Raw genomic sequence first — 25,964 nt, forward strand, 5'->3', positions numbered from 1 at the left:
TATACTAGATAATTAGCAAATGGGGATTTGTTTGTGAAGCAGGCAGAGCAGCCCTATTGAGCTGTAAAATACTATGTAAATTCTAAATGTGTCTTAAAGAGCCCCCCCCCCCCCCCCCCCCCCCCCCCCCCCCCCCCCCCCCCCAAGCAGCTAAAGGATTTCCTGAATTCGAGGCAACATGAAAGCAGAATCCATTCTATTTTATTCCTCATGCTTTTATTTCTACCTTTTTATTTAAAATATCCCATGTATAAAAGCCTGTACCCATTTTTATAACACAGCAAGCAATGTGTACTGTACTATTATACCCAGACACAGCAGTAGAATCCACAGAATGTTTCCATTCTGAAACCAAGGATCAACAAATCCTGCATTTGGTCTTTTCAATCCATCTATTCAACCCATAACCCAAACACTCATTTATATTACAATGTCTTATAGTAGAACATGGATGAAGGCAGAAGCCAAAACTTTTCTCCAGAGCTTAGTTTCTTTGTGGTTTTGTTTCTTCGTTCTTTCATTTAGCCCTGACAATTGATGTTGTTTATTCTTTTTTCAACATTACTCTTTACAGAATGTAGAAATGACTGCATCATAATAAAAACAACGCAAAGGAGAACACTGAAAACATGATTTCTGATATGAATTGCCTACATGATCCTGTAGAGAAGAGTGAGTCTCTCCTGCTTCTTAGAAATACATTAGTTAAGTTAGGGTACCAAGTTTATTTAACTCCAGATTTCTTTTTTACTATAATGTGAATTACACTTTTGTTTACCAGCAACTTCAGAATATAGAATACTTGATTATTCGTTTAAATTTGTACATTTTGAAAGAACATTTGAACATGTTAGTCTCAGCACCAGTAGCAGACATTATCCTACAAACTGTATGCTGTACTGTATTCTTAAAATTGTCCACTTCTGTTCCTCACCTGTACTGTATCACACATTTGTTAAGTGTTGACATGCAAACCATTGGCTAAGTCTTCCAGTGAAAGCAGATTTATTAACTGTGTGCTTAGCAAATAATTTACAGTAGGATTGTGAAACACTATTTTTGCAAAACAAAAAAAATGAATAGCTACAAAAGGGGGAAATCCTGCTCCTATTAGGAAAGGGTTGAGTTACATGTAATAAAATGCCCTTGGAAAACATCAGGATACAGGCTATTGAGATAACCGTTTCACCTTTATCTGTGTCTAATGACCAGCCTCTCCTGGACAACAACTCAAGTGTCACTGTTAATTTAGAGCTATGGCATAACAAATACATATTGTGAACTGTACAGTGCAGTATAAACGGAATAACCCGGACTGCTGTCTGTGGAAAAAATATAGTTGTGCCCCCTTACATGCAGTCTGGGTGTTGTGCCCTTAGTTTGAGACAGAGTGATTTGGTTGGATCGTATTAAAACAATGAAGACATACATTACAGTATGTGCTTCCATGTGCAGACTAGTCAAGTATGTTAAAGAACCATTTCAATTGACGGCTCAAACATTTTAAGTGTAGACACAGCATTTCACATAAACTGCTGTTTCCACACGTAATCTGTGAGACATACTGTAATGCAGCAATATCCTCCTTACCTTATCCTTGTCATCCACAAGATCTGCCAAAACATCATCTGGATCCAGTATTCCTCCATCTATGTATTCAATGTGATGAATCTTTACTGAGTAACTGCCATCCTGTATGGAATAAAAAAATATATATAATTTACTTGGGGAGGAATTATTCAATGGTATACTAGTGTTTTCTATAACAGTTACTGAAATCCCAACCGATTTTGGAATACCTTTATTCATTGAGCGCTTATTAAAACATATAACAAAAAATAAAAGATAACTAACTTTACTGTCTTCCAGACTAACCAACAGTATAATTATTTAAAACAATGTGATTGACAAGGAGCACATCAATGACACTACAAAAAACATCAAGAAACTCTCTACCTGTTTCTAGGCAAACATTATCCAATTAAGACCTCATTAAAGTCAGCCGAGACCCACTTCAGCTTGCTCAAGTGGACTAAATTTGGAATGGTTCACTAATCTAAAATCAGCGTAGATAAAAATAATGTTTACATCGCCTACTGCCTGTTTCACAGTTTCCTGTCATCCTGTATGAGGACGGTATGGCACTGGTAACTATAAACAAGGTAGTACTTATGCTTCACTCAATTTCCAACAACCTTAAATCTTGCAGGATTGGATTTCTGATAAAACCTTATATCCACAACTAACTACTAACAACGAACTGAGGCAGTTGTTTACTTGACTTGTCACATGGTTCTGTTCTCCTGCACAAAATGGCGTGCCTACTGTTGCTTTAATTCCTAAAAGTTTCCACCACACCCAGTAGAAATCCTTAAGGTAATAATCACGTTACCATCATATCACTGTACTGAATAGGCATTATTCTGTTTCCTTCTGACTTTTTTTCTTCTGGTTCACTGGAAAGTAGCCAATACAAGATAAAGTTTTAAACTAACCTTGCTTAATAATACCGTTGTAGTAACCAATGGGCAAAATAGGAATTTACTACACTGTCCCCCACTGCTGAACAACAAGTAAAAAGTCGGGCTAATCACAAAAATCAGATTGTTAAAGCAGAATGTGGACAGAATAAAAGCAGAACACAAGCAGCTTTAGATGTGGTTAGAATGTTTAACGTTTTTCACTGCCTGGGGATCCAGTACAATTAACACAGACCGAAAAACATAGGGCTCCATTTGTTCCATGACTGTTCACAGAGAAGCTGTTCACTGCTGATGAACTTTACAACTTAAGGGGCTATGTTATGTGCCAAGGGCTCACATAAAAGGAAAACCATGTTCTAAAGAAGGAATGCCAGATTCTGCCAGAAAACCTTATTAATTTGCCTGCTGGCCAAGAGCATTTGTTTAAGTTTTTTTTTTTTTTTGTTTTAAGTTAACAGAAGAAAAATATCATGACCCTTACAACAGACAATGATATTTAACACAATTCAGTTTTTGTGAAGAATTTTGGTATTTTAATGCAAGACAAGGGATTATCAGCCTTTGGGAGTGTCCTTTCTATTCACCAAGGGAATCAACAGCAGTGGCGATTTGAGCCTCCCTCAGATTACCCCCACAGGCATTCCTCAAGCCTGCCCTAAAGAAGCAACCCTCATAGGGAGCGAGAGAGCAGTTCATGCACATCTAATCCTCAGCCTCTCTCTGTGCCTAAAGCCAGTTGCAGTACTACATTTTCAATGCCGAGTTTAAGACAATCTAATTGAACTGTGACTTGAGCTGGATTCAAACCCAGATCTCCAGATGTGCAATTATGATGTATTAAAGGCTGAATAAACAATTAAATCATTTCCACCTGTAGTGTTGGAATTTTGCTACATAGGTTTTGCATTTTCCTTTGTTGTTGTTGTTGTTGCAAGCATAATATGGCTTGCAAAACATGCACAACAAAGTATGGTTCACGAAATTATATAATTTATGTAACTTTAACCTCTCTGGGCCACCTCTCAACTCTTTGTACAGTAATAAAACTGAAAAAAAAATAAATAAATAATAATAATAATAATAATAATAATAATAATAAATCTGTTTTTATATAGTACATAATGGACCACGATCGCAAAATGCTTTACAGAGGTAGGCTGTGAACTGTGCATTATATCACTTACAATATGACATTGATTTAACATCTCATCTGCAGGATAGAGCACAAGGAGGTTAAGTGACTTGCTCAGGGTCACACAGTGAGTCAGTCAGTGGCACAGGTGAGATTTGAACCAGGGACCTTTTGATTACAAGCCCTGCACTTTAACCTCTGGATCACACTGCCTCCTTCATATCAAATAATTGGGTGCTGCTGTGACTTAAGTTACTGCATGTAAGGAATGTATCCAGTAACCCATGCGAACTTAAACCAAATAGATCGGATGGCATTGGAAACAAAAACAAAACAAAAACAATCTCTGACGGGAAAAACAGAACAACCGATCCAGTCACATTCTTTAGATTCTTCTAAAGAACCAAAAAGTACCTGTACAGCAACTTAAGATTCTCTGATACTAAAAGGTGTGACATAGTCAAGGCTTTAAAATATATTGTCATACCGCCAAGAAGCACTATCAATACTGTCACTGTTTGATTGTTTAGGAGGCCTATGTTTTTAAAAACAACACTATAGATCACAAGTTCTGCTTCCTGTCGAGGACTCTTTCCAGAGGATAGTGCCAAGTTCTTCATATAGCGTTAAGATGCTTTGCCCTGATTTTAGATGCTGCTGTTCAGTTGTAGTTGCCTGTCATACAGTATAGAGATACTGTAGATGTAACATTGGCTGAATCAGCAAAATTATCTCTAGGTATATACTAGTATATCTATTTGTTTAAATAAATAATATTAAAAAAAAAAACTAAAAAAAACTGATATTCAACAAGATTTGGTGGTTTGTAATGAAGCAGATGGCACAAAAAGGCAAAATAAGTAAGGAAACCAGGAATCATATTTAGTACAAAAACATGAGTGGGACACTGCAGCTTTAAACCAGTAGAGAGAACAGTATTAAAAATCAACACCTTCCAATTAACCTACCCATAATGTGCATGCGGTTTCTCACCTGTCATGTCATTTGCACGTTCACAGAAGAAGGATGGGGACAACATAATGAGCATGGTGATAATCAGATGTTAATAGAGTTGCCTGACACAGGTCTCTTGAAGATTAGTACAGTTTATCAGTTACCAAGTCAAACTCAGTGTATTGCACCTACGCCAACATATTGTACACTAAACCCTGGCCCAAGAGGCCATGCTTGGGATCATTCTTCCTCACCTTGTCGAAAATACTTGTAATTTACAAGACCAGATACAATACTTTGTTTACAGGACAAATGTCTAACTAACTCTATGCTAAAGTGGTTGGTAGTTTTCCTGGCTCTGCTACACTGCAGTAAAAGAACAAGTGGCTTTAAATATGATTTCTACAATTGTATGCTAGCAATCATTTAGCAAACAGCGATATAAAAATATTATAATTAAATGATAAACGTAATTCTCAATGTCTTTTCAGAGTGGTTCTAAGTTCCATTGCTTATGTAATGACTTATGTTTATCATCAGTCTTTAATAGACTTTGAGCCTGTCTAGAAAATTAGAATTACTGGGACTCATGTCACAATATGGCATTCAATTCTGTGGTATCAATCGTACCACTATATACTGTAGCAAGAGAGAGAGATGGGGCTTGCAGAGATGAGCGATTATGTTGCCACATGATTAGACTGGAATTGAATGGGGAAGGGTGTTGCTACAGGGATATCAATTGTGTCTACGCACCACTAGAATATACAACTGATGTTATGTTGAAATGTAATAACCACCACAAACACAAACTATACGCTGTTCTTATGGGAATTATAAGAACAGGTAGTCAATCAGTGTTCTGTTCACTTGCCTCTAAGCCTGGAGGATTTAAGATCTTATCCTCAGTTAGATAACTGTGGCTATCTAGACATAATACAGAGTAACAGCAATTCTGGACCTAATAAGACAGACCGCTCTGTTTACTGTGCTCAGAGATCTCCCCAGCACACTGACAGGCAAACAAAGATACGTCCTAAGCCGACAGTGAAATACTGAAAGTACAGACAGAGAGACGGAAGGTGTTGAGAATGGGAACATTAATTGTACTCTTATCTCCTGGCAAAATTATACTTTAACACATTCATACAAAACTACTTTTCACCAAGGAGCTTAAAACAGTATTAAACAGGTAAGTCTGAGATTATGGGAACTTAAAATCATTTAATAAATACAATTAAAAAAAAAACAAAAAAAAAAACACAACAACTAGATGTTTCTGGACTCTGTTGACATTGTAATTTCACTATATATAACGAAGCCAATGCAGTCCAAAAGAGCAAATGACACAATGATCTGTCTTAACTCTATTACACCTCCATAAGTGCAGTACCAGTACTGTTGCTAGTTGAAAAAAATTCACCCCCAGAGACCCTGTGTTTAAATCAGCTTTGGCCTCAGCTCAATACCTAGAGGACTGTAGACCACACACAGAGAGAAATACTAATATAAAAATGTGTTCAAATTTAGTTTCTTGGATCAATTTTAACCTTGCTTTTTCTACCCAATTTGAAATGCCCAATTCAAACATTGCCTCAGTGCTGCAGTCAATTTAGCATTCAAGAGGACTGAAGATTTACTGAAAACCTCAGTTCCCACAGTGAGACCCCTAAGGAACAAATGTTACCAAGCTGATGAAGCATGGAGGTTCAGGCCCTCCCTGCTCTACTCGTCAAGTGCCTTCTGGCCAGTACTGGTTGCTGGAGTGCAATGAGGCAAACTAGCCTAATCTGATTTTCACCCCAATCCTGCAAAGACCAATTCAGTGCTGTTTGCGGCTCAAATAGTTATTTATCGCATCACTAAATCTAATTCTAGAACAAATGCTACTGAATGCCAAGGGATCTACAGCTTACACTGCCATACAATTAAGGGGTTAAAAATGTTTTGTATAGGGGTCCCTGAGTGATTCATCCAGTTAAAGTGCTGCTGCTGGGAGCACAGGTTGAGTCATACAGCTTGGATGCTGCCAGTTCGCGTCTGGGCTGTGCAAAGAGGCCGAACTCTACCGACACTCCAGGGGTGGGGATTGGAAACCTGCAGGGATTGCTTCGCCTCATCGCGCAACAGCGAACCCTACTGGCCAGACATGGATGAAAAGCAGGGCTGATGTTCTCCGGGATCGGAACCCCCCCCCCCCTCCGCTCTGGATTGATCGGCGTAAAAGAGAGAGTCTGGCTTTAAGCTTGTGAGACCAGAGGACACTCCCTCAGAACGCCTGCGCTGTGTGGGGACTCGCTGCGCGGAGGAGAAAAAAAAAACACAACTAGACATTCCAAATTGGGGGAAAATAAATGAAAATAATAATTGGTCACTCAATTAAAAATAATAGTAAAATGTGTTGTATACACTCACACACACACACACACACAATATTGCTTACTTTGACTAACCTAAGTCAGGTTTTGTGTGCCACTCTTGGTTATATTGCAATTTCAATACAGATGCAAACAGTACAAATTACCATAAGAACAAATCAAACTGTTTACTATATTTTTTCAGATTGTAATTGAAGGCTGGAGAAATTGAACCTGGAAGCAAATGTCATGGTAAGAAGGTCCTAAAAAGCTGTTTACCTTTTTTGCCTATTGTAATTTCTCAGAAGTATAATTAAATACACACACCCACACCTTATAACTACAGCAGGCACTGTTTATTAATTCTCAAGTTGCATTATAATTACACTGGATATTACGTCTTAGGACTCCGTGACAAAACTAAATTTGTTTGTGATTTCACAGCCAAAAAAAGAGAAAAACAGTAATCTCTAGGGTATGTAAAATTAGGTGTGATTAAGTGCATAATAAAATAGTTTGAAAGGCAATACAATGTTGCTGGTACTACATACATAAACTATATATATTCATAATGCCTGCTGTTATTCTTGTTAAGTTTATGTAACTACTAAAAAACACAGAACAAACAGCTGCTACAAAAAAGTACAAAAAATTGTCAGTTATACCATGTTTTACATGATAGAAGATGGAAAAAAAAGTTATATTTTCACAGGAATCAAGCCATTTTGCAAAAGCGTATCTCAAGATAATAACAAACCATCAAAGAGACAGAACAGCCCCAGATAGTAAAGATCTCAAATACACCTTTTGCCACGCTCAGTATAGAAAAAGAAAAAAAAAAAAAAAAAAAAAAAACAGGCATCAGGTCTGTCAAACAGGACATACTGTAGTTATTACAAGCAGTACATACTGTGCAGGGCGATTACAAAGTCACTTTGCATGGCTGGTTCCTATATTAAATATTATCAAAATGTGTAATTCACTGTTTTATTAAATTATACTATGTATTAGTATGGAATGTATATGTGCAATTAATATAGCTGTACAACTGCACTGGCTTGAAATGGACTCAGGTTTACTGTGCAACTCGTGAGGGTTGTTAAAGACTACATGTGCAGACAAGACAACTTTATATTTTAAAAGGTATTGTTCAAGAAGGAAGCATGTTTATATCTGATGCATGTGCAAAAGGCATGAGTGTATGTTTATTGTGTGTATGATTTAGCCTAAATGACAGTATGTATGCCACTTTCAATATTGAAGGTTCCAAGGTTATGGCCAAAAGAAACAAAACATTCGACAATGCATTGATATTTGTTTTTAAAGCAGCATAGTTTGACACTCAACCTCCAGGTTTGAAGCATTGTGTTCTCAAGGAAATCGTTTCATTTGGCAGCCTACGTAACATTCCTATTTTGACAAAGCTCTATTTAATGAAAAAAAAAACAGCAGTGAAGGGCCAGTCTGCATTTGTCTTTGTAATTAGCTGGCCTTTTTGATCAACCTGATAACTTCCTGAAAGACTCACAATAACTTCCTCCCACAGGTCACGTCATGCTGTATAAACTCTCATTTGCATCAGTCCCAGCTGCAGAGTATGCAGAAAAACTTTATAGCACGTCTGCTATTTGAAGACAGCTTTACGGGGGTTGATACCGTATCTGCCATATAACACTGTTATAGGGTGTTGAGCCACCATGGTGGTCAAGACAGCCCGGATTTGGCATGACAAGTCTGGTAGAGTTTCTATCTGTTCCACAGGGATACAATGGCTGCTGTCCCTAATTTGTTCAGGGAAGTAGAAACAATCTTCTCCAGATGCTTTGTCAGTTTCAAGACTGTTCCTCATTTATAAAATCAGTAATGAGAAGAAACTTTGATATGTTACAGAGTAAATGTCAAATGTTACATTATAAACTACAGTTATAGTGGAATAAGACCTCAGATACAATGAATATGTAAAATTGTAAAGTGAGAACAGTCTTTCCGAGATAAAACTCGGTAAGTCAATGACAAGTTGTCTCCAAGTAAATTCCCTGCTTCTTCAAGTTACAGTCATTAAATGACAAGTGTTTTTTAAAACTTTTTGGATTTCTTTTCTAATGTGCTGGAGGTATTATTATTAATTTTATTACTGTTATTATTTTAAATTCAGTTATTTGCTGCCTTTGCTCCGAGTCTAACTTCAACAGAATCAATCATTGGGCTTGGCGATAGGCCGCTGTCGCTATGCTGCCAATACGACCAATCGTGTCTTTTCTTTATTAAAACTCTAGTGGCCAATAGTCTCCATAATTGATATGCGCATGCAAAATGGTTATTTTTATAAAATGGAAACATCACATATTTAGAAAATATTGAATTGTTTGAGTTATTAATTTACTGAAACAAAAATGTCAAAATCTCAGAGAGGGTATGTGACAGGTTACTCGTGTCAAGTGTGTGGGTAACCGGTGATATGCAAGATAGAGACATGGGAGTTGGAGTTGAAACGCGGCTGACGGACACGCAGTCGAAACCCGTCCACCTGCTGATTGAGGACTGGCACAGTCAATCACTTGCTGCCCTTCCTCTCAACCAAACCTAGCAGGCAGCAAGTCTCAACTGAGCGCCCAACAATGTGGCAGTGAAACAGCTTTTTTTTTTATTTAATTTTTAAATGGCAGCAATATTGGGTCATAGCTTAATTTCTACATCATTTAATCTGCTGTGTTTATACAACCCTACAAAGACAAAGTCAGTGCTTCAAATGACCTCCAAGTTGTGAGGTCCTGATAGTGCAGAAGCTTTGTAATACTACTGCCACAAAACAGTATATTTTTCTTGCATGGTACCCTCAACTGAACTTGACCTAGAGAATCACAGAATACATTTGTGTACCAAGTATGAAGTCAATGGGTCCTATTTACAAAAATTTTAAGACTGTTTTAAGGACAGTTTTCTGCAGAGTGTTTATAAATGTTTACTTAGGTTAAACAGTTTTCTGAAAAATTAGAATCAACTTCTAATTTTCACTACAATGTTGATTTTTTTTGTTGTTGTTGTTATGTACACATTTGACTTAATTAATCAAAATGGACTTTTAAAAAAGGGTGAAAAAGGGTATACCTGTATATCTATAAAGCATTTTTTATAACATCGAAATGTACAAAGTCAGTATACTGAAAAAGCTAGACGTGAATTTACAAAAACATAGAATATAAGCTCCCCCTATATCAGCGTGTCAACATCAAAACACAAGTTATTTTAATTAAACATTTAGAGTGTAAATTCTCCAAAATTGCAGTATTAAGTACCACCTAGTACAGTGCTTTCCTAAAAATAACAGCATTAAAAGACATGCATTATAATTTACTTTAAACGTATTACTTTTTAATCCAGAAACAAATTATACACATAATTATAGAGCAACAACATGCATAGTCACAGGATTAGCATAACAAAATGATACAGAAACTTCTATGATAAGCAAATCTGGTAATTAACAGCACTGCACTCAGCAGCAGCTTTATCTGCTATATCTGGAGGTAACAGAATGATTACAAAGGAGTCGTAGCTTTGAACCACGACACACAAGCCTGAATGAGAGATGTACTCATTTGCAGGCAATACAATAGCTACATAAATCTGAAGAACAGTACGAGCAGAATAGCTGGGACACTTCATTATTTGCATGCTGTCCAAACCACCAGCCACACAGCAATAATGGTAACCTTTGCATGTTATAGCTTGGATATCAATTATACTATCTATACAAATAACTGATTAATATTGTGGTGGCGACGGCATTATCTAAATGCCAGTTGCTTCTGCAACACATCATTTTAAAATACAGCAAATGATAAAACAGGAGCCAGGAGATTCAGTTGATTGTCAATGAGATTTAAAAGTTTTTTTTGTTTTGTTTTCACTTGGTTGTCGGTTCAAGTATAACAAGATTGCACGTGATCGAAAGTCATTGTTCTAGTTCTAGTGGCCCCAATCCAATTACTATTGTGCAGGTGTTCACCATCACAGTTGGCACTCTAAAGCACACTGAGTAAAAGATCTTTGGGTTTGAATTCATCAAGTCATTCATGAAGGCGTTTCCAAACCAACTTCACCAATCACCCTTTTGCATTCAAAATGCATATTCTTTGTAAGATAAACTGGAAGCCAGATTTAAGAAAGAAAGTACATTTTCGAGGGAGAATATAACTAACTGAAAAGTTCAAAAGAGGTAACAGGTCTCAAACACTGATAGAATAATCTAGAAATGAATATCCACGTTTAATTAAAACGTCATACAGTAGCAAGGGTTTCATAATATCTACTCTAGCCGGCGAACCAGATAAAGAGTTATCTACAATATCAAATAAAAATAAAAATATGGTACCAACCCATTACAAAGCCAATTTCTCTTATAATCCACCAGGCAGTTGGGGAGCATTTTTAAGAAGACAGTTACAGTACAACCTGTATTGAAACAAACCTACCTCAACACAACAGGCCAATGAGGAGGAACCCTGTGTGTGTTCTTAAAGGTATTCATGAAAATACTAGAAAACTAGAATTATTAAATTAATCATTTACTGAACCTACAAATTTAACTTACTGTAGCAATACAAAGGTCAGATTCCCTATTTAGAATACATGTAGTTTGTATTCAGCTGCCACTTATGTGCTTTTTTTATTCCATTTTTTAATTGGAATACTTTTTGTAGACGAAAAATAACAACTTTATTGATTTTTTGGGTGTTTTATTAGTCAAAACCTAGAAATATCTGTTGTAATACCATAAATTATTTTATAAGCTTTTCTTTTAACAAATTAAACGAGTCATGCAAATGAAATTATTTCAAATTGACCTTAATCTGTAACTGTTTTATCACAGGGGAATACATCAGCTTGTTTTGAAGTGAATTGTTAGCACATATGTAAAGGTTATACTGTCCCATGTGTAGCCAAATGGAAATAAGAATGCATTCCTCTCCCAGTATCTGTTCTTTTCACCCTTTAAGGAAAAGGTCATGGGAGGAAGGTCCTAAAAGGCTGTTTACATTTTTTACCCATCATAATATCGCCAAACTACACACACACACTGTAACTACAACAGGCACTGTTTATTGATTCTAAAGTTGTATTTTAATTATCTTGCATATTACCCCCGAGACTCACTGGCAAAACTAATGTGTTTTTGATTTCAAAGCCAAAAAAAAAAAAAAAAAAAAAAAAAAGAGAAAAATAGTAATCAGGAATATTAGCATAAATCCTAAAGACATATCATATTTAGAAAAAAAAGGCATCTGCCATAATTAGAAGTTCCAGCAGTATAATGTTAAGTTATTTACAAGTTGGCCCTGGGCGTTTTATTTATTGAATGTTTTAATAAATGTATGTAATTATTCCTCGGAATACTGTTTGTCATATAGTTCATACCAAGTAACACATCGCCTCCAATAACGGGCAGGGTATTTATAAGATGTCAAATAATTAGTCCAGAAGGAATGGGTGATGAGGTCACACTGAAAGGGAGAGAAGTTTTCCATTTTATTACACATGCACCTTTTCATTCTTTAGTATTCATAAGCTGTACACAATTGACTGTTCTGTTTAATGTTTTGCTCTATTTAAAAAGTTGTATCCCCCAGCCCCCTACCTCCCACTGTCTTTAAATAAACAATTCACTGTACTGCAGATCCCCATTTTTATTAATACTATTATTTAAAACCATCTGGCAAAATCTCATTAGGATGCATCTCTGGCAACACAAGGTCCAATAAAAATTAATTACACTGTGCTGTACGTGGAAGTGACTGTACCAACATACTAGCAGTGTAACATGCAAAATCCAATACATTAAGCAGAATAAAAAGTACTTTAGCCAATAAAAAAATCAGTCAAAAACTGTTCTTATATTAGGCACTGCTGTCATCTGAACCATCTTCTCAGGGCTGTGACTCGATCAGAAACCTTTGTACTTAACATCATTCTAAAGACCCATTGCATCCACATTTTAATGTCCTTTAATATTCCTCTCATCTTGGAGTGCTAAAGAACATACTACACGCTTAAGGTTTTTTATAAAGATGGCGCTCACATAAAAAAAAAAAAAAAACGTTGAAAAGTGGGGGAGGGGGGGGGAATCACCTGAAAACAAGCCATGTGTCAATGAGCCAACAGGCAAGTATATTTCTGCAAATACATTGTAGTTCTATGAAAGCAGAAATAACCCGCATGGTAAACGGTTCATTTTCGTCCATCACTTGCAGGCAAAATTCCCTTGTCCTTTGTGAAAATTCAGAGCGGCATGACGTGATGCGATGCACTGAAGGCTTTCGCACTGTTGATGAGACCACCAGAAGTTTAAGGGTGCGCATTAGAAAAGGTTATATTTAAAATAATAATTAAAAAAACACTTTTGGTATAAGAATATATGAAAAAATGAGGCAAAAACTGTTATAAATCAAGCATGAAAACCATCTGAGGGAGTGGACATATCTTTCATAAAAACTGGTTTAATTTTTTCTATTTTAATTTAACAGCATTACAGGTCACCTTGTTCCAATTAGTATTATATTTAAACGAAAACTATAAAACAATGTCCCGACACCAGTAAAAGCTCAACTGATGCACACAGCTTTTAATAAGCAGAAGTGTACTCCATTATTACAACCGTTCACAGACTTCATATAAAAAGATCAGGCTGTGCATGTCAAGCTGTTGACTTTTGTATATTAAACTCACTTACACCCTAGCGAGATTCCTGTGTTGGTTCTGCAGGCAGTAGAATAGCAGCGGGGTCCCCACAGCTGCTGTACTATCACAACTGAAATAGCCTGAACAGGCTATTGGGTTTCTCAATGTCAAAAGAATGAGAGGGAAACAATGTCAAAAGAATGAGAAGCATGTGTGCGTAAACGCATGTGGTAATTGGTTAAAAGTGTGAACAGTTGTTTTGTCTTTTACATATTTGTTTCTGGTACAGAAGTTTTTATTTCACTAGCCCATGTTGAAACAAGTAGGTATAATACCAAGCAGTGAGAAGCCTTCCAATAGTGTGTTCTGAATTATAATTCTTTTGAACTACAGTACCTGTGTACAATGTATTTCTTAAAAAATAAATTATATTTGGGAATTGCAAATTAAGCTGATGGTGTGCACACAAGCTAAACTGAATAAACAGAGATCAAGGATTTACATCTCAGTAAAATACTTGACTTGATTGCAGGGAAATAACTTGGTACTTTTTGTTGCACTACCATTCTATCATTACTCAGTACCCCACTGACTCACTACAGCTTTCAGAGGGGGGAAAACTAACAAAACTAATCCCTATCCACCCACACATGCTTTCACAACCAGTTACACATGTTTTATATTGAAATCAGACTATTTCACAAGGAAACTGCAGCAAAAATACACACTCTCAACTCATCCAAGTTTCATACAGTTTGAAATGACAGCCCAGTGAAGTCATAAGACTTTGCGTTCTGTTTGTGCCAAATTAAGGATGAAAGCCTCTAATCTGCTGAAGAGTAGCAGGAGGGACTGATAGTGATTATCACTCACATCAATTATTAAACTGGGAAGCAGATACAATATAGTTTACAAGAACATTGTTATAGAGGACCAAAGGTTTGCTGATGTCAGATGCTGAGAATGTCATTAAATAGGTTAGACCTATTTTTATCTTAATGATAGTTGAACCTTCATACAGATGTTAACATTTACACTTTTCTTTGACACTTCTGGATTATTCAGTTTGCATGTGAAAGAAATGGCGCACACATACCATAGACATCCACTGGGCTAAACATAATGTTCTGCCAGTTGGAAAGGGAGTGGTCTCTAATGAGCACCGGTCAAGTAATAAGTGGGAGTTTAACAATATTCCCAAAATAGAGTAAAATCCTTTCCTGCAACTTAAATTAAATACGTGGGGCATCATTTCAGATGGTCTGTGCCACTGCCATTTAGGAGCATGGATAAGAAAACCCTGAACTAGTAAACAAAAACAGAAGGACGTGATCAATCATTAGGAATCCACTGTATCAAAGGAACAAAGAGCTATTTATTTTCATAAATCTCCTCTCATACCTGGATTACACAATCATTGGAAGAGGCTTTTAAAATTATTTGTCCTGCAGGCCTCAGTACTGTAATTCACCATCAAAATGATTACCACAGCACGGGTGCAATTTAACACGACCTCAGAAAAAAAACACGAGTGGAAAAAAAATCTTATTTCAGGCCTAGCAAGACAGTACAACACCTTTGTAAACATTCAGATTTATGGGCCTGACAACACTAGCATTCCAGACACGTTCCGTAGGACTGGTATCTAAACTCTCTGCTGATTTATGCCTTACACCATGACGACCGAGCAAGAGACAAGCACTGCCTGGAGACATATCTGTGGTTCTCCTATTGTCAATAGTGGCCTACATAACACAATTCAGAGCCAGACGCCTATACAAAGTAGAGATCGATAACATATTTGCTCATCCTTAAATTGGAAAGGAAAAGGGACTTTAATTAAAAAAATACAAAAAAAAAAAATTAATTAATATATATATATATATTCTCTAAAAGACAGGTACCTCTGTTGTATATAACTGTAATATTATATATACCGGATATATTATATATATAATTATATCTATATAAAACGATAACACCAGGAACAATAATAATATATATATATATATATAATACAAATAACAAAAATAATAATAATAATAATAACAATAACGTCAGATGGCAGCCCTTGATATTCACACTTGAAAGCCTAGCTTGCTAAATCACAGTTAGCACTCCTAAATCAGGGGACTGGGGAAATCTCCAATCTCTGTAAATGTGGCTTTGGGGTTTTGTCTTTTCTCTGACCCTTTGCGCAATTTATAGTTCCATCTCCCCAGTCTTCTGCATTGATGGACAGCTGAAATACCATCAGCATTGCACCCAGGAGAAAACGGCTGAAGAATGTATGCAGTAATATCGTTTCACAAAGGGAGCAATAGATCTAGTTTACCATTGCCATTTACCATCGTTCCAAGGCAAATGATCCACACTGCTTTTTCATAACTAGATAACCCCCCCCCCCCCCCCCCCCTCCCCCCAAGGTTATGCACAAAGCATGATGCATTCCCCTGCAGCTTGACAAAATAAGTGCAAATTTAGATTGAGAAAAATGTGTATTTTATTGCAGTCTTGCAATGCAAACATTAAAAACATAGATCATCTCCAGAATATATGGCATGCCAGCAGGTGAAAAATATATATGGATTACAGTACCCATATGTGTCTGCATTCAGAAAAGTTAAGTATATATGTTAAGTAAATGCACATGACCTGTTAGCTAATTTCCTTATTTCAGTTTCTTGTTATAAATGCACTCATTATTGAAAAAAGCAATAGCAAGTTGAGTAGTTCAATTCTCCAGATATGTTGCATATTTCTCTTTTTTGTCTTGGTGGCAGTGATTACAATGTATTATACCAAAAACAGCAACAACTATAAAAAGGTATTTTAAAAATGCAGTTGATAAGGGAACTTGCTATGTACTGCCCTGAAAGTTGCAAAAGCACAACAAGGTGTAACAAGGTGTAAATAGGCTAAGCATATTAAAAGCATATTAAAAGGTGATGTACTACTGTTCACTGTTAGATATCAAACACACCAAATAACTACAAAAATATGCAATTAATTACATGATGTTTCCACAGATACTGTACATGATCATTACAATATATGGACAGTAATTATGGCTGAGTCTCATTTAATAATCTGTATGATGTGCAAATTTCCTACCAACTAATTTTACTGAGAAATGTATTTTGACTAATTTCTCAGGGGAATTTATGCCCTTTTAAACAAAACTTAACATAAGAACAAACAAAGAAAAAAAAAAGCTTTTTTCTGACTAGTCAGCACAGAATATACACAGTTCAACTTTTCACAAAGTGTCTTTGATAACCAACAGTTCAAACAGTATGATCTGGAAAAGGATAGCAATAAACCACCAACCAGTTGATTTGCCATTGCAGAGGTTTACATCATACTTGCAATGCAAGCAAAGGCATACTTATACTAAAAGGGATGCTAAAAATGCAACTGTAATGATATATTTGAAGTTGTACCTTTTTGAACAATAGGCTGTCATGGATTATAAAATGCCCAACTTAATCATGATGCTACAACAAATAGCTCTACACAACCAATACTCTATTTGGCTGCACTAGCCATGGTTTCACTGATACATGGTTGTAGCATGAGTGTGTTTACCTATAATACTTAAATAAATACTGAAAATAAATGTTTAAATTAAATACCATATCAAGTATTGATACACTATACAACGTACATCACTTCATTAAATTATTTTACTACAACAGATAGCTTACGCAATCAACACTCTCTAAACTTTGGTTGTATAACACAGGCCATTTAACAACAAACACTGTGAACACAGAGTTTTTCAACCAGCACACCCTAACCCTTAACCAAGCATCTACATTTGTATTATCAAAGGCAACTTCAGATCTCATTCAGCCACCTCTGCTGGGACAAAAGATACTTAAGCTTCCAACATTCTTTCACTGGAATGTTTTCCATTCTGACCCCTGGTAAACCCATTGCTACTTTCTGACAAAACCTTTGACTGTTTGGGAACTTGAAGAATGGTCTGCTTAATGTAAAAAAAAAAAATAAAAAAAAACATTAAACTTACTAGCATGGTGAAGCATATGACATGGTTTATTTAGATTTCCAGAAAGCATTTGACAAAGTCCTGCATGAAAGATTAATTCTCAAACTGAACACAGTAGGGATTCAAGGAAATGCATGCACATGGATTAAGGAGTTGTTAACATGTAGAAAACAGAAAGTACTGATTAAAGATCAAAATGGAGTGAGGTAACCAGTTGAGTACCACAGGGATCCGTATTAGGTCCCCTGCTCTTCCTAATCTACATTAATCACTTAGATTCTGGTATAGTAAGCACACTAGTTAAATTTGCAGATGACACAAAAATAGGAGGAGTGGCAAACATTGTTGCAGCAACAAAGGTTATCCAGAACTGGGCAGACACATGGCAAATGACATTTAATAGAGAAAAGGATGTACGGTACTGCACACAGGCAATAAAATGTGCATTATAAATATCATATGGGAAATACTGAAATTGAAGAAGGAATCTATGAAAAAGACTTTAGGAGTTTATGCTGACTCAGAATTGTCTTCATCTAGACAATGTGGGGAAGCTATAAACAAGATGCTCGGATATATACTGAAAAGTGCTGAATTTAAATCAAGGGAAGTAATGTTAAAACTTTACAATGCATTAGTAAGACCTCATCTAGAATTTTGTGTTCAATTCTGGTAACCTCGCTACAAAAAAAGATACTGCTGCTCTAGAAAGAGTGCAAAGAAGAGAGACCAGAATTATTCTGGGTTTAAAAGGCATGTCATATGCAGACAGGCTTAAGAGTTGAATCTATTCAGTCTTGAACAAAGAAAACAATGCAGCAATCTGATTCAAGCATTCCAAATTCTAAAAGATATCGACAATCTCGACCCAAGGGACTTTTTTTAACTGAAGAAAGAAAGCTGACACCCTGGGATTCTTCAAGAAGCTGCTTGATGAGATTCTTGGATCAATAAGCTACTAACAATCAAACGAGCAAGATAGGCCAAATGGCCCTCTAGTTTATAAACTTTGTTCTTATATGGGGGACTGGACTTTGGCCAGTGTCACGGTTAATAAAAGAATACAAACTATATAATTTCAATTAAATGATTTATTACATCAGTATGTATATATCAGTATTGTTTAAGTATTATAGGTAAACATATTCATGCTACAACCCTGTATCAATGAAACCATGGCCAGTGCAACAGGGTCCTGAAATAAAGGTTAAAAACATTTTAGGGATGCAAGTTGGTGTTTGCGTATGCCTACTAGTACTATTGCCAGCACCATTCATCAACATCTGAACACCCAGACCAAATATGAAGCTGTGGTTATCCCTACTGAGGGCAGTCAGAATCAATCAGGTAGGTCTTGTCATAACTTCTGATTTATTTACTAAAATTATCAAGAGATGTGAATATGAGCCATCTACATGCAGCAAAGTGCGAGATGAGCCCCCGAAAATGCCACCGGCTTAGTGAGGAGACCGACGATGCTTTTTTTATTGAAGAAAAAAGATTCATATTCGGTTGGCTTTATCTTTAGTCTATCATTCGGATTGGAATTGTATGCAATTTTCACTGCATCCCAAACATATTTGTCAAAGTTTTTTGCGGAATATAGCCAAATGCAATCCAAAATATTTACTGGAAGCCAAGAGTGTATGATTTGGAGGAGATTATTGCAAGATCAAAGCATATTTACCATGTAGAGTTTGACAGAGAGACGATTGAACAGACACGATCAGCGTGTAACAGTCCCCATTTTTTGGGTTCACTAACGGCAATATCCCTGGCACAATAAAGGAGATTTTGGGTAAATCGCTGGAGGGAGGAATATGCAGTTTATGTAATCCATATGCCTGGAATTGCAATGGATCAGAATAATGAGGATACTATGACAAGAATGGGGGCCTAGACAAGTGAATCTGGTGCAGCACAGTACGCTGTGCATCTTTTTATTAATTTTCCTTTTGATCTATTTTAATTGAGCTGTGCATAATTAGAGACGGTGTTGTAAAGTGGGCCTTTATCTGGGACACCAGAATTCAAAGACTTCCTTAAACCTCAAACAGTCACTACTGCAATGCAAATACAGCAACTTTAGATAACCAAACCTGGAACAAATCAATATGTTATTCCTAAATCTGCAAATGTTGTGTCTCTCTCTGCCTGCCAGCCACACACACACTGAGTTTTCATGAATCTTCTCCAAATGATATCACTATAGCCTCCTCTAAGCTTACGGATTGCTTTTGTGTATTGTATAATACAATATCTTATAGTCTATATATCCTTCTGCGCTTCTTTACACATACTCAACCTACAGATTAATGCAGTCCAAGATTATAAAGTCTGCATGTGTATGCGCCAGGACTGTCAAGTGATTTAAATGAATCACGATTAATCTTGAGATTTAAAAAAAAATGTATCTCAGTGAATCTTGGTTTTAATCGCATATTTAATTAATACAAACTACTGCATCCATCTCATTTACATTTGTTTTATTACAGATATTATTATCATCCAAAAAACAACCCACCATAAAAGCTTTTCTATTTCTGGATTCTGCATCCTACTTGTTTGTCCCTCTTTATATTTTTTTTTTTTTTTTTTTTTTTTTTTTTTTTTTACAATCAATCCAGCATTTGTTGGTAAATTGTTTGAACCAACTGCTAAATCACAATGGAGTTTATTACTTATCTTACTGCATTTAAAATGATCAGTTTCCTTTACTAATAAACTGATGTTTTTCATTTCCATTTAAATAATAATAATAATAATAATAATAATAATAATAATAATAATAATAATAATAATAATAATATTTTATTAATAACTTGAAATTGCCTAAATAAAACAAAAGTCACTGAGTAACGGTTATATCCCCCATAATTGTAAATAATATTGTTTAAAATAAATGTGGTTATTGAAATAAACCAAAGCCACAATGTTAATGGGTCTACAGTCAGTAGCTATCCACTTTGCAACAGCACTGGATATAGTACTGTACTAGATTGATTCATGAGTTTGCAACGATCCTGAATTTCAGAAAGAGTACTCTGTCGAAACTGACAGGTTTAATTTGTTGTATTGTTGTTGTCTGTAGTAGAAAACTACTAGAAAGTGTATTTTAGCACACAGGTGGTACAGCAGACTAGATGCACTTCTGTGATAATGGAACTCACTTTGCCAGGAGATACAAGTTACCCTCTTTCTAGCCAATGAACTGTCAGAAAGTTGATTTTTTTTTTTTTTTTTAAATAAACTTCCCATTCACAAGTCCTTCAGTTTGAGTGCTATTTGCTATTTAATGCAGTTTCGTGCACTCAAGTGTATTAAAATGGTGCTGCAGAAATGAATTATGGTATGCTAAGAGGGACAAGACAGACGAGTGCAATTAACTATGTTAAAAAATGTATCTCCCAAAAGCAGACGTTAACTACGATTAATTGCCAGCCCTAGTAAGCGCTGATTAAATGCATGTTACTTCCTGAGCTAAACAGAGCTTGAAAATATCAACTTTTCACAACAGATTGTCACAAAATGCACAGGATTAGGATGCAACACTTTATGTAATTGATTGCTTATTTCCTTGACAGAAGAATAAAGAAAATAACAAGTTATTTTGCAGTTAATTTACACTTCCACAGGCTTTACCTCGCATCAATTACAAGACAGTACTGTCTTACAGCGGGTGTTTCTAAGTAATGAATACTAAGGTCTGCCACTTTAATTATTGAGATAAAGCATGCAAGCTGGTCCAATGGAACTCCTGTAACATTTCTAGATGTTAGAGAACTTGCTTTCTTTAATGACAATATCCACTAACACTATTCGGAGACTAACACTTAGGAATATATATATATATATATATATATATATATATATATATATATATATATATATATATATATATATATAATTTTTTTTTTACATTCATCTAAAGCTAAATATCACCACTGTAATAAGGGCAATGGTTGGATAGGACATTTTATTGGCAAATAAAGTAAAAAGGATTTCAAAAGAAAACATGTCAAAAGGAGTTTGTGGAAACTACTAAAAACTGCTAATTATGGGCAAAGTTGCAACTAATGGGAATATAAACACAAGCTGAGTTGCTAATACATACCTGAAAAAAAAAGTATTGACAGCAGTCCAAGCATGCTCAAAGATCACAGCAATCAAGACCTAATTTTGTGTGTCAATGGCTACAGAGTTTCAGGATCCCCAGATCAGGTGTGGGTGTGTGTCTGTCACCAGCAAGTTATTTACATTATGTTTGTTATGCTGATAGTGATAACTTATTACATGAATGTACCCACAATCTCTCATATTGTATTTACAATCGGCCACTATGTTAATATAAAACTATTTTTTAAATGGTATGGGGTACTGCACCTTTATGTAACCATAACTCTCTCAAATTACCTTTCATCCGTGTTACCTGACAAGCCATAAGCAAAACTCAAACGCTGCAAAACAAACTCGAAATGAGACTCTTACAGTACACTGATTTAACAAGGAGTTAGATTAATCTCACTTGGTTATTCATGCAGAGACTCTAGTGTTAAACGTTTAGTCAGGTGGAGACCATGAGTGGATGGTGAAGTCACCGGATTGGGCGGCAGCATTCTGCTAAGAACACAGACTGGCATTGTGTAAGGCAGGGCGCAGGTGCACGAATTTACTGTATGTCATTTTTAAAGGGGCTACTTTATATTATTTTCAAATGTAAATGTCAAAAAAAAAAGACTTATTACTGTATGTTATTTTACTAACTATCAGCAAAAGAAAGGCCTACAGCTTTCACAACAAGTTGCAACACTTACCTTTTCCAGCGTTTTAATGTATCTTTGAGTTGCTTGCTGTATTAACTCTCTGACCGTCCACTCATCTCTGCAAGGGACAACCACTCCAGTCCTTCCAAAACTCACAGTTACTTTCATCTTCTGCTTACTTTCATAAACAAACGTGAATATATACAAAACACTGTCAATGCCAAATAAACTAATATACAGCCAGTAAAATTCACCCCCCCTGTTGCCTTAGGGTCATCAGTTCATGTTAGATACAGGGGAAGCAACAGGTGTAATCATCACTTACAAGGCACAACAACAGATATAAACTGTTTTAGAAACGTTTTAAAAAAATAAAATAAAAACACTTCTAACAAGCCGAAGGACAGTTTAATACAAACTACTTTGAATTATGTTTGTCAGATTTTGTTTAAAAAAAAAAAAAAAAAAAGACTATCGTTGAAAAAACATGTGACATCCCAAAACCGGAAGAAAATGATTACACTATACTACATTCAGATTACTGGTATAGCCTATATGGGACTTAAAAATTCAAAAGTACCCTGTTCATTTGCATGATTTCAATTAAAAAAAAAAAAAAAAAAAAACAGTATAATAGTCCGATTTATTCCTTGTTATTTTCAAAACATTACGACGTGCCGTACAAAAACAAAACAGTCAAGTCTTTGAAAACGTTGCGTACACTACGCGGTTTAATTAAAATAAAAATTCAATTTATCCCCGATGACTTAAACGTGTTTTCTTCTCATTGTGTAGTTGGATTTCTAATATGACGGCCTGCGACTTTGAAGACGGAGCCTATAGCGCTCTTAGTAAGATTCCAGTTTCCCCTTCTCTTTTTCTTTCTCTTTTGTATTTTTCCCAGTCCTTCTTTTCTGGATTTCCCAGATTTTCTTTTATTTCTTTTTCAGATATGTTCCAGAAGCTGGCTTGTTGACAGAAATACGTGTTCTAAATGTTTTATATATTATAAAGTAGATAATTTCCAAACTCTGCAGTTTCGCCAAAACTCCTCCACAATCCAAACATTCAAACAACCCAGCAGCTCAGACTCTTAAAGGGACAGTACACCACAACAGTAACAAATGCCTAGAGCAATGTGTATTGTACAACTGTAAAAAAAAAAAAAAAAAGTGTTATCACAAAATTGTCAAGGCATTGGTGGGTTTAAATAGGGCAACAAATAGTTACTATTATTTATTATATCAATTCATAATGTAATTTTCAATTATAATTTACCATTTCGGGTTTAATTTTAATTTGGCCCGTTAAAACTTTTCCTTTTTTTTTTCTTTTGCTAAAACTCTAGAAAATTATGTTTGTGTTTTGAAACTGTTCCAGAAAAAAAAACAGTTTTATTTTGCAGTGGTGCAAAATATAGTAAATCTGTTTCAAAACTAGAAATAACCATCATCCTTCTTCCTTTCAAAGGAAAGGTTCCCTATTGCAAAGGCTTAATAAATGCAACCTTTTACATTTTAAAGATGATGCACTTTTTTTTTTTTTGTAAATAAATAAATTCCAACCAGGATGCTCATTTTCTGGTCAACAGCAACATAGTAATTTGGTTTTGAAGCATTTCTCCATGTTAAACAAGAACAATATGCATGCTAATTAGAAACGTTAAAGAACTGTATGTTTTTGGTTCATGCTAAAAAAAAGGTTTTGGGTTCCCCTGAAACAGCAAATTGGCCCCTCAGGTGATTGCTGTAATGCTTGCAGCATGGAGCGAATTACTTTGAAACTTTTAAAGCAATTTTATTCCAGTTGAATAATTAAACCGTTGAGCCTGCTCAAGAGAATAGGCTCTGGATGTAATACCTTGAGGGCTCTGGCATATTAGGTATTGCTTAAATTAGAAGCCAGGGGTCAAAAAGAAAAAAAAAAGTGTACTATAATACAGTACTGTACACTACAATTTAATGTTTGTAATTGCTTTTTTTTCTGATTTATTGACTTGGGTTCCCAGAAAGCTGCTTTCCTCGCTTCCCACTGCTAACTCCAATGCCCTGCTTCTGTAAGGACTGTTCAGCATTATTTTAAATTTCTAATTGCTGTAATATTTCATTATGATGGTTGAGTGACTTCCTAATTGTTGTAGTGCTGTAATTTATATTTAAAGCTGGTTATTGAATAACATTGACATGTACTGAAGAGCAACAGTGCATAGCCAGATGGCATGATACAGCTGCAAAAAAAATAAATGTGTTAACGCTGAGAAATTTATTTCAAAGTAGCTAAACATGGTGTTGACTTGCCTCCTTAACCTGTTAGAAGAAGTTAGGGTCAGATATGTTCTCCTTTATTTGCAAAATTAATTGAAATGCCTTTGAGTTTTTAAACTGAAAATGTCTTAGAAAGTGGAAAATTGCTAGTATTGAGACAGAGGGCTTTTCAAACAGTATATATAAACAGCATGAAATGAGGTTAATGCACCACTAATGGGGTTGCTGCCTGGAACCCTTTCATAAGAGTATTAGCCCTCCTTAATAATAAAAAATGCCTGCTATACTTCTGTAAGTAGAACTTGTCTTATTTGTCAATACTAATAGATGAATGTGGCTCCCAGGAAGACAGCCTTTGTTTGTAGTCTCTACTTAGTTTGCCACATACAGGTAGTATGATTATGCCCCAATTCAACTTTGTTGCATGTGAGCCTTATTTTACAGCAATCATATAATTGCCTTTTGATATCAATTGGATTAACGTAATATTAAAACATAAGTATTTACAATATGAAAATATTTATCAATGGCAATTTAATGCAAAAACAAATACATTTGGAATAACACTGTTAAAGAAAACTGTACAATTATGGGGAAAGGCAACAAAGATCACTATGTAAGTTTCTTCTCTCTTTGCACTTACCAACTGTGAGACAACATCATGTGTTTGTTTACTCTGTGCCTGTAACTACCTACATCAAATCCAAATTAGCATTGCTTTTCATGTTTTAATTAAGCAGTACATAAAAAAATAAACTGACCTTTACAGGGTTGGAAATAAGACTCTCATTTTCAGTGGGTAAGGTCTAAAATTATAATAAACTAATCGGGGTCACCCAGTATCCATTGGTAGAGAGTCCACAAAGGTAAAAATTGAAATACATTTTAGTCCTTACCCAGTTGACCGACGATACGTTACCCTTAGTATAAAAAGAATCATATTTTCAGGACATTACTGAGAACTGTTTTTAACTTGAAAAAAAATCTATTCTAATGATACTACAGGGGTTACATATGGGACGCGTATAACACACAGGACATGTACCATACGTACGTGTAACAGAGACATATCTCTGTAACACCTGGCCACTCTGTGAGAGTAACTCTCATTGATATAAAACGTTTCACAAATTAACTCCTGACCCTATGACACAGTGTCAATGCAGTGTCAGTGCAATAATTTGGTAGGAACCATCCCTTGCTGTAGATGGTTTTTTTGTTTGTTTGTTTGTTTTTTTTTTTAATAGTTGCATCACAGTTTGGACTTGGTAATTTATATAGATAGCTGTCACATGGATATCCAAGAATATAAAGAGGTCCA

The 25,964-nt window shown here is 35.6% G+C and overlaps 1 protein-coding gene across 1 annotated transcript in view; it reads right to left on the reverse strand.

Moving 5' to 3' along the window:
* Positions 1 to 23,462, reverse strand: part of LOC121322139 (partitioning defective 3 homolog B-like) — a 230,041-nt gene extending 206,579 nt beyond the window's left edge. Inside the window, exons 1-2 of the mRNA XM_041261680.1 lie at positions 22,431 to 23,462; positions 1,591 to 1,692 (exon numbers count right to left, since the gene is read on the reverse strand). Of these exons, the coding sequence (XP_041117614.1) occupies positions 1,591 to 1,692; positions 22,431 to 22,547 (219 nt within the window). The 5' untranslated portion in view covers positions 22,548 to 23,462. The remainder of the gene's footprint in view (positions 1 to 1,590; positions 1,693 to 22,430) is intronic.
* Positions 23,463 to 25,964: the final 2,502 nt, after the last annotated feature.

The sequence above is a fragment of the Polyodon spathula genome, chromosome 10 (genome assembly GCF_017654505.1).
Source record: "Polyodon spathula isolate WHYD16114869_AA chromosome 10, ASM1765450v1, whole genome shotgun sequence".
NCBI classification, from domain to species: domain Eukaryota; kingdom Metazoa; phylum Chordata; class Actinopteri; order Acipenseriformes; family Polyodontidae; genus Polyodon; species Polyodon spathula.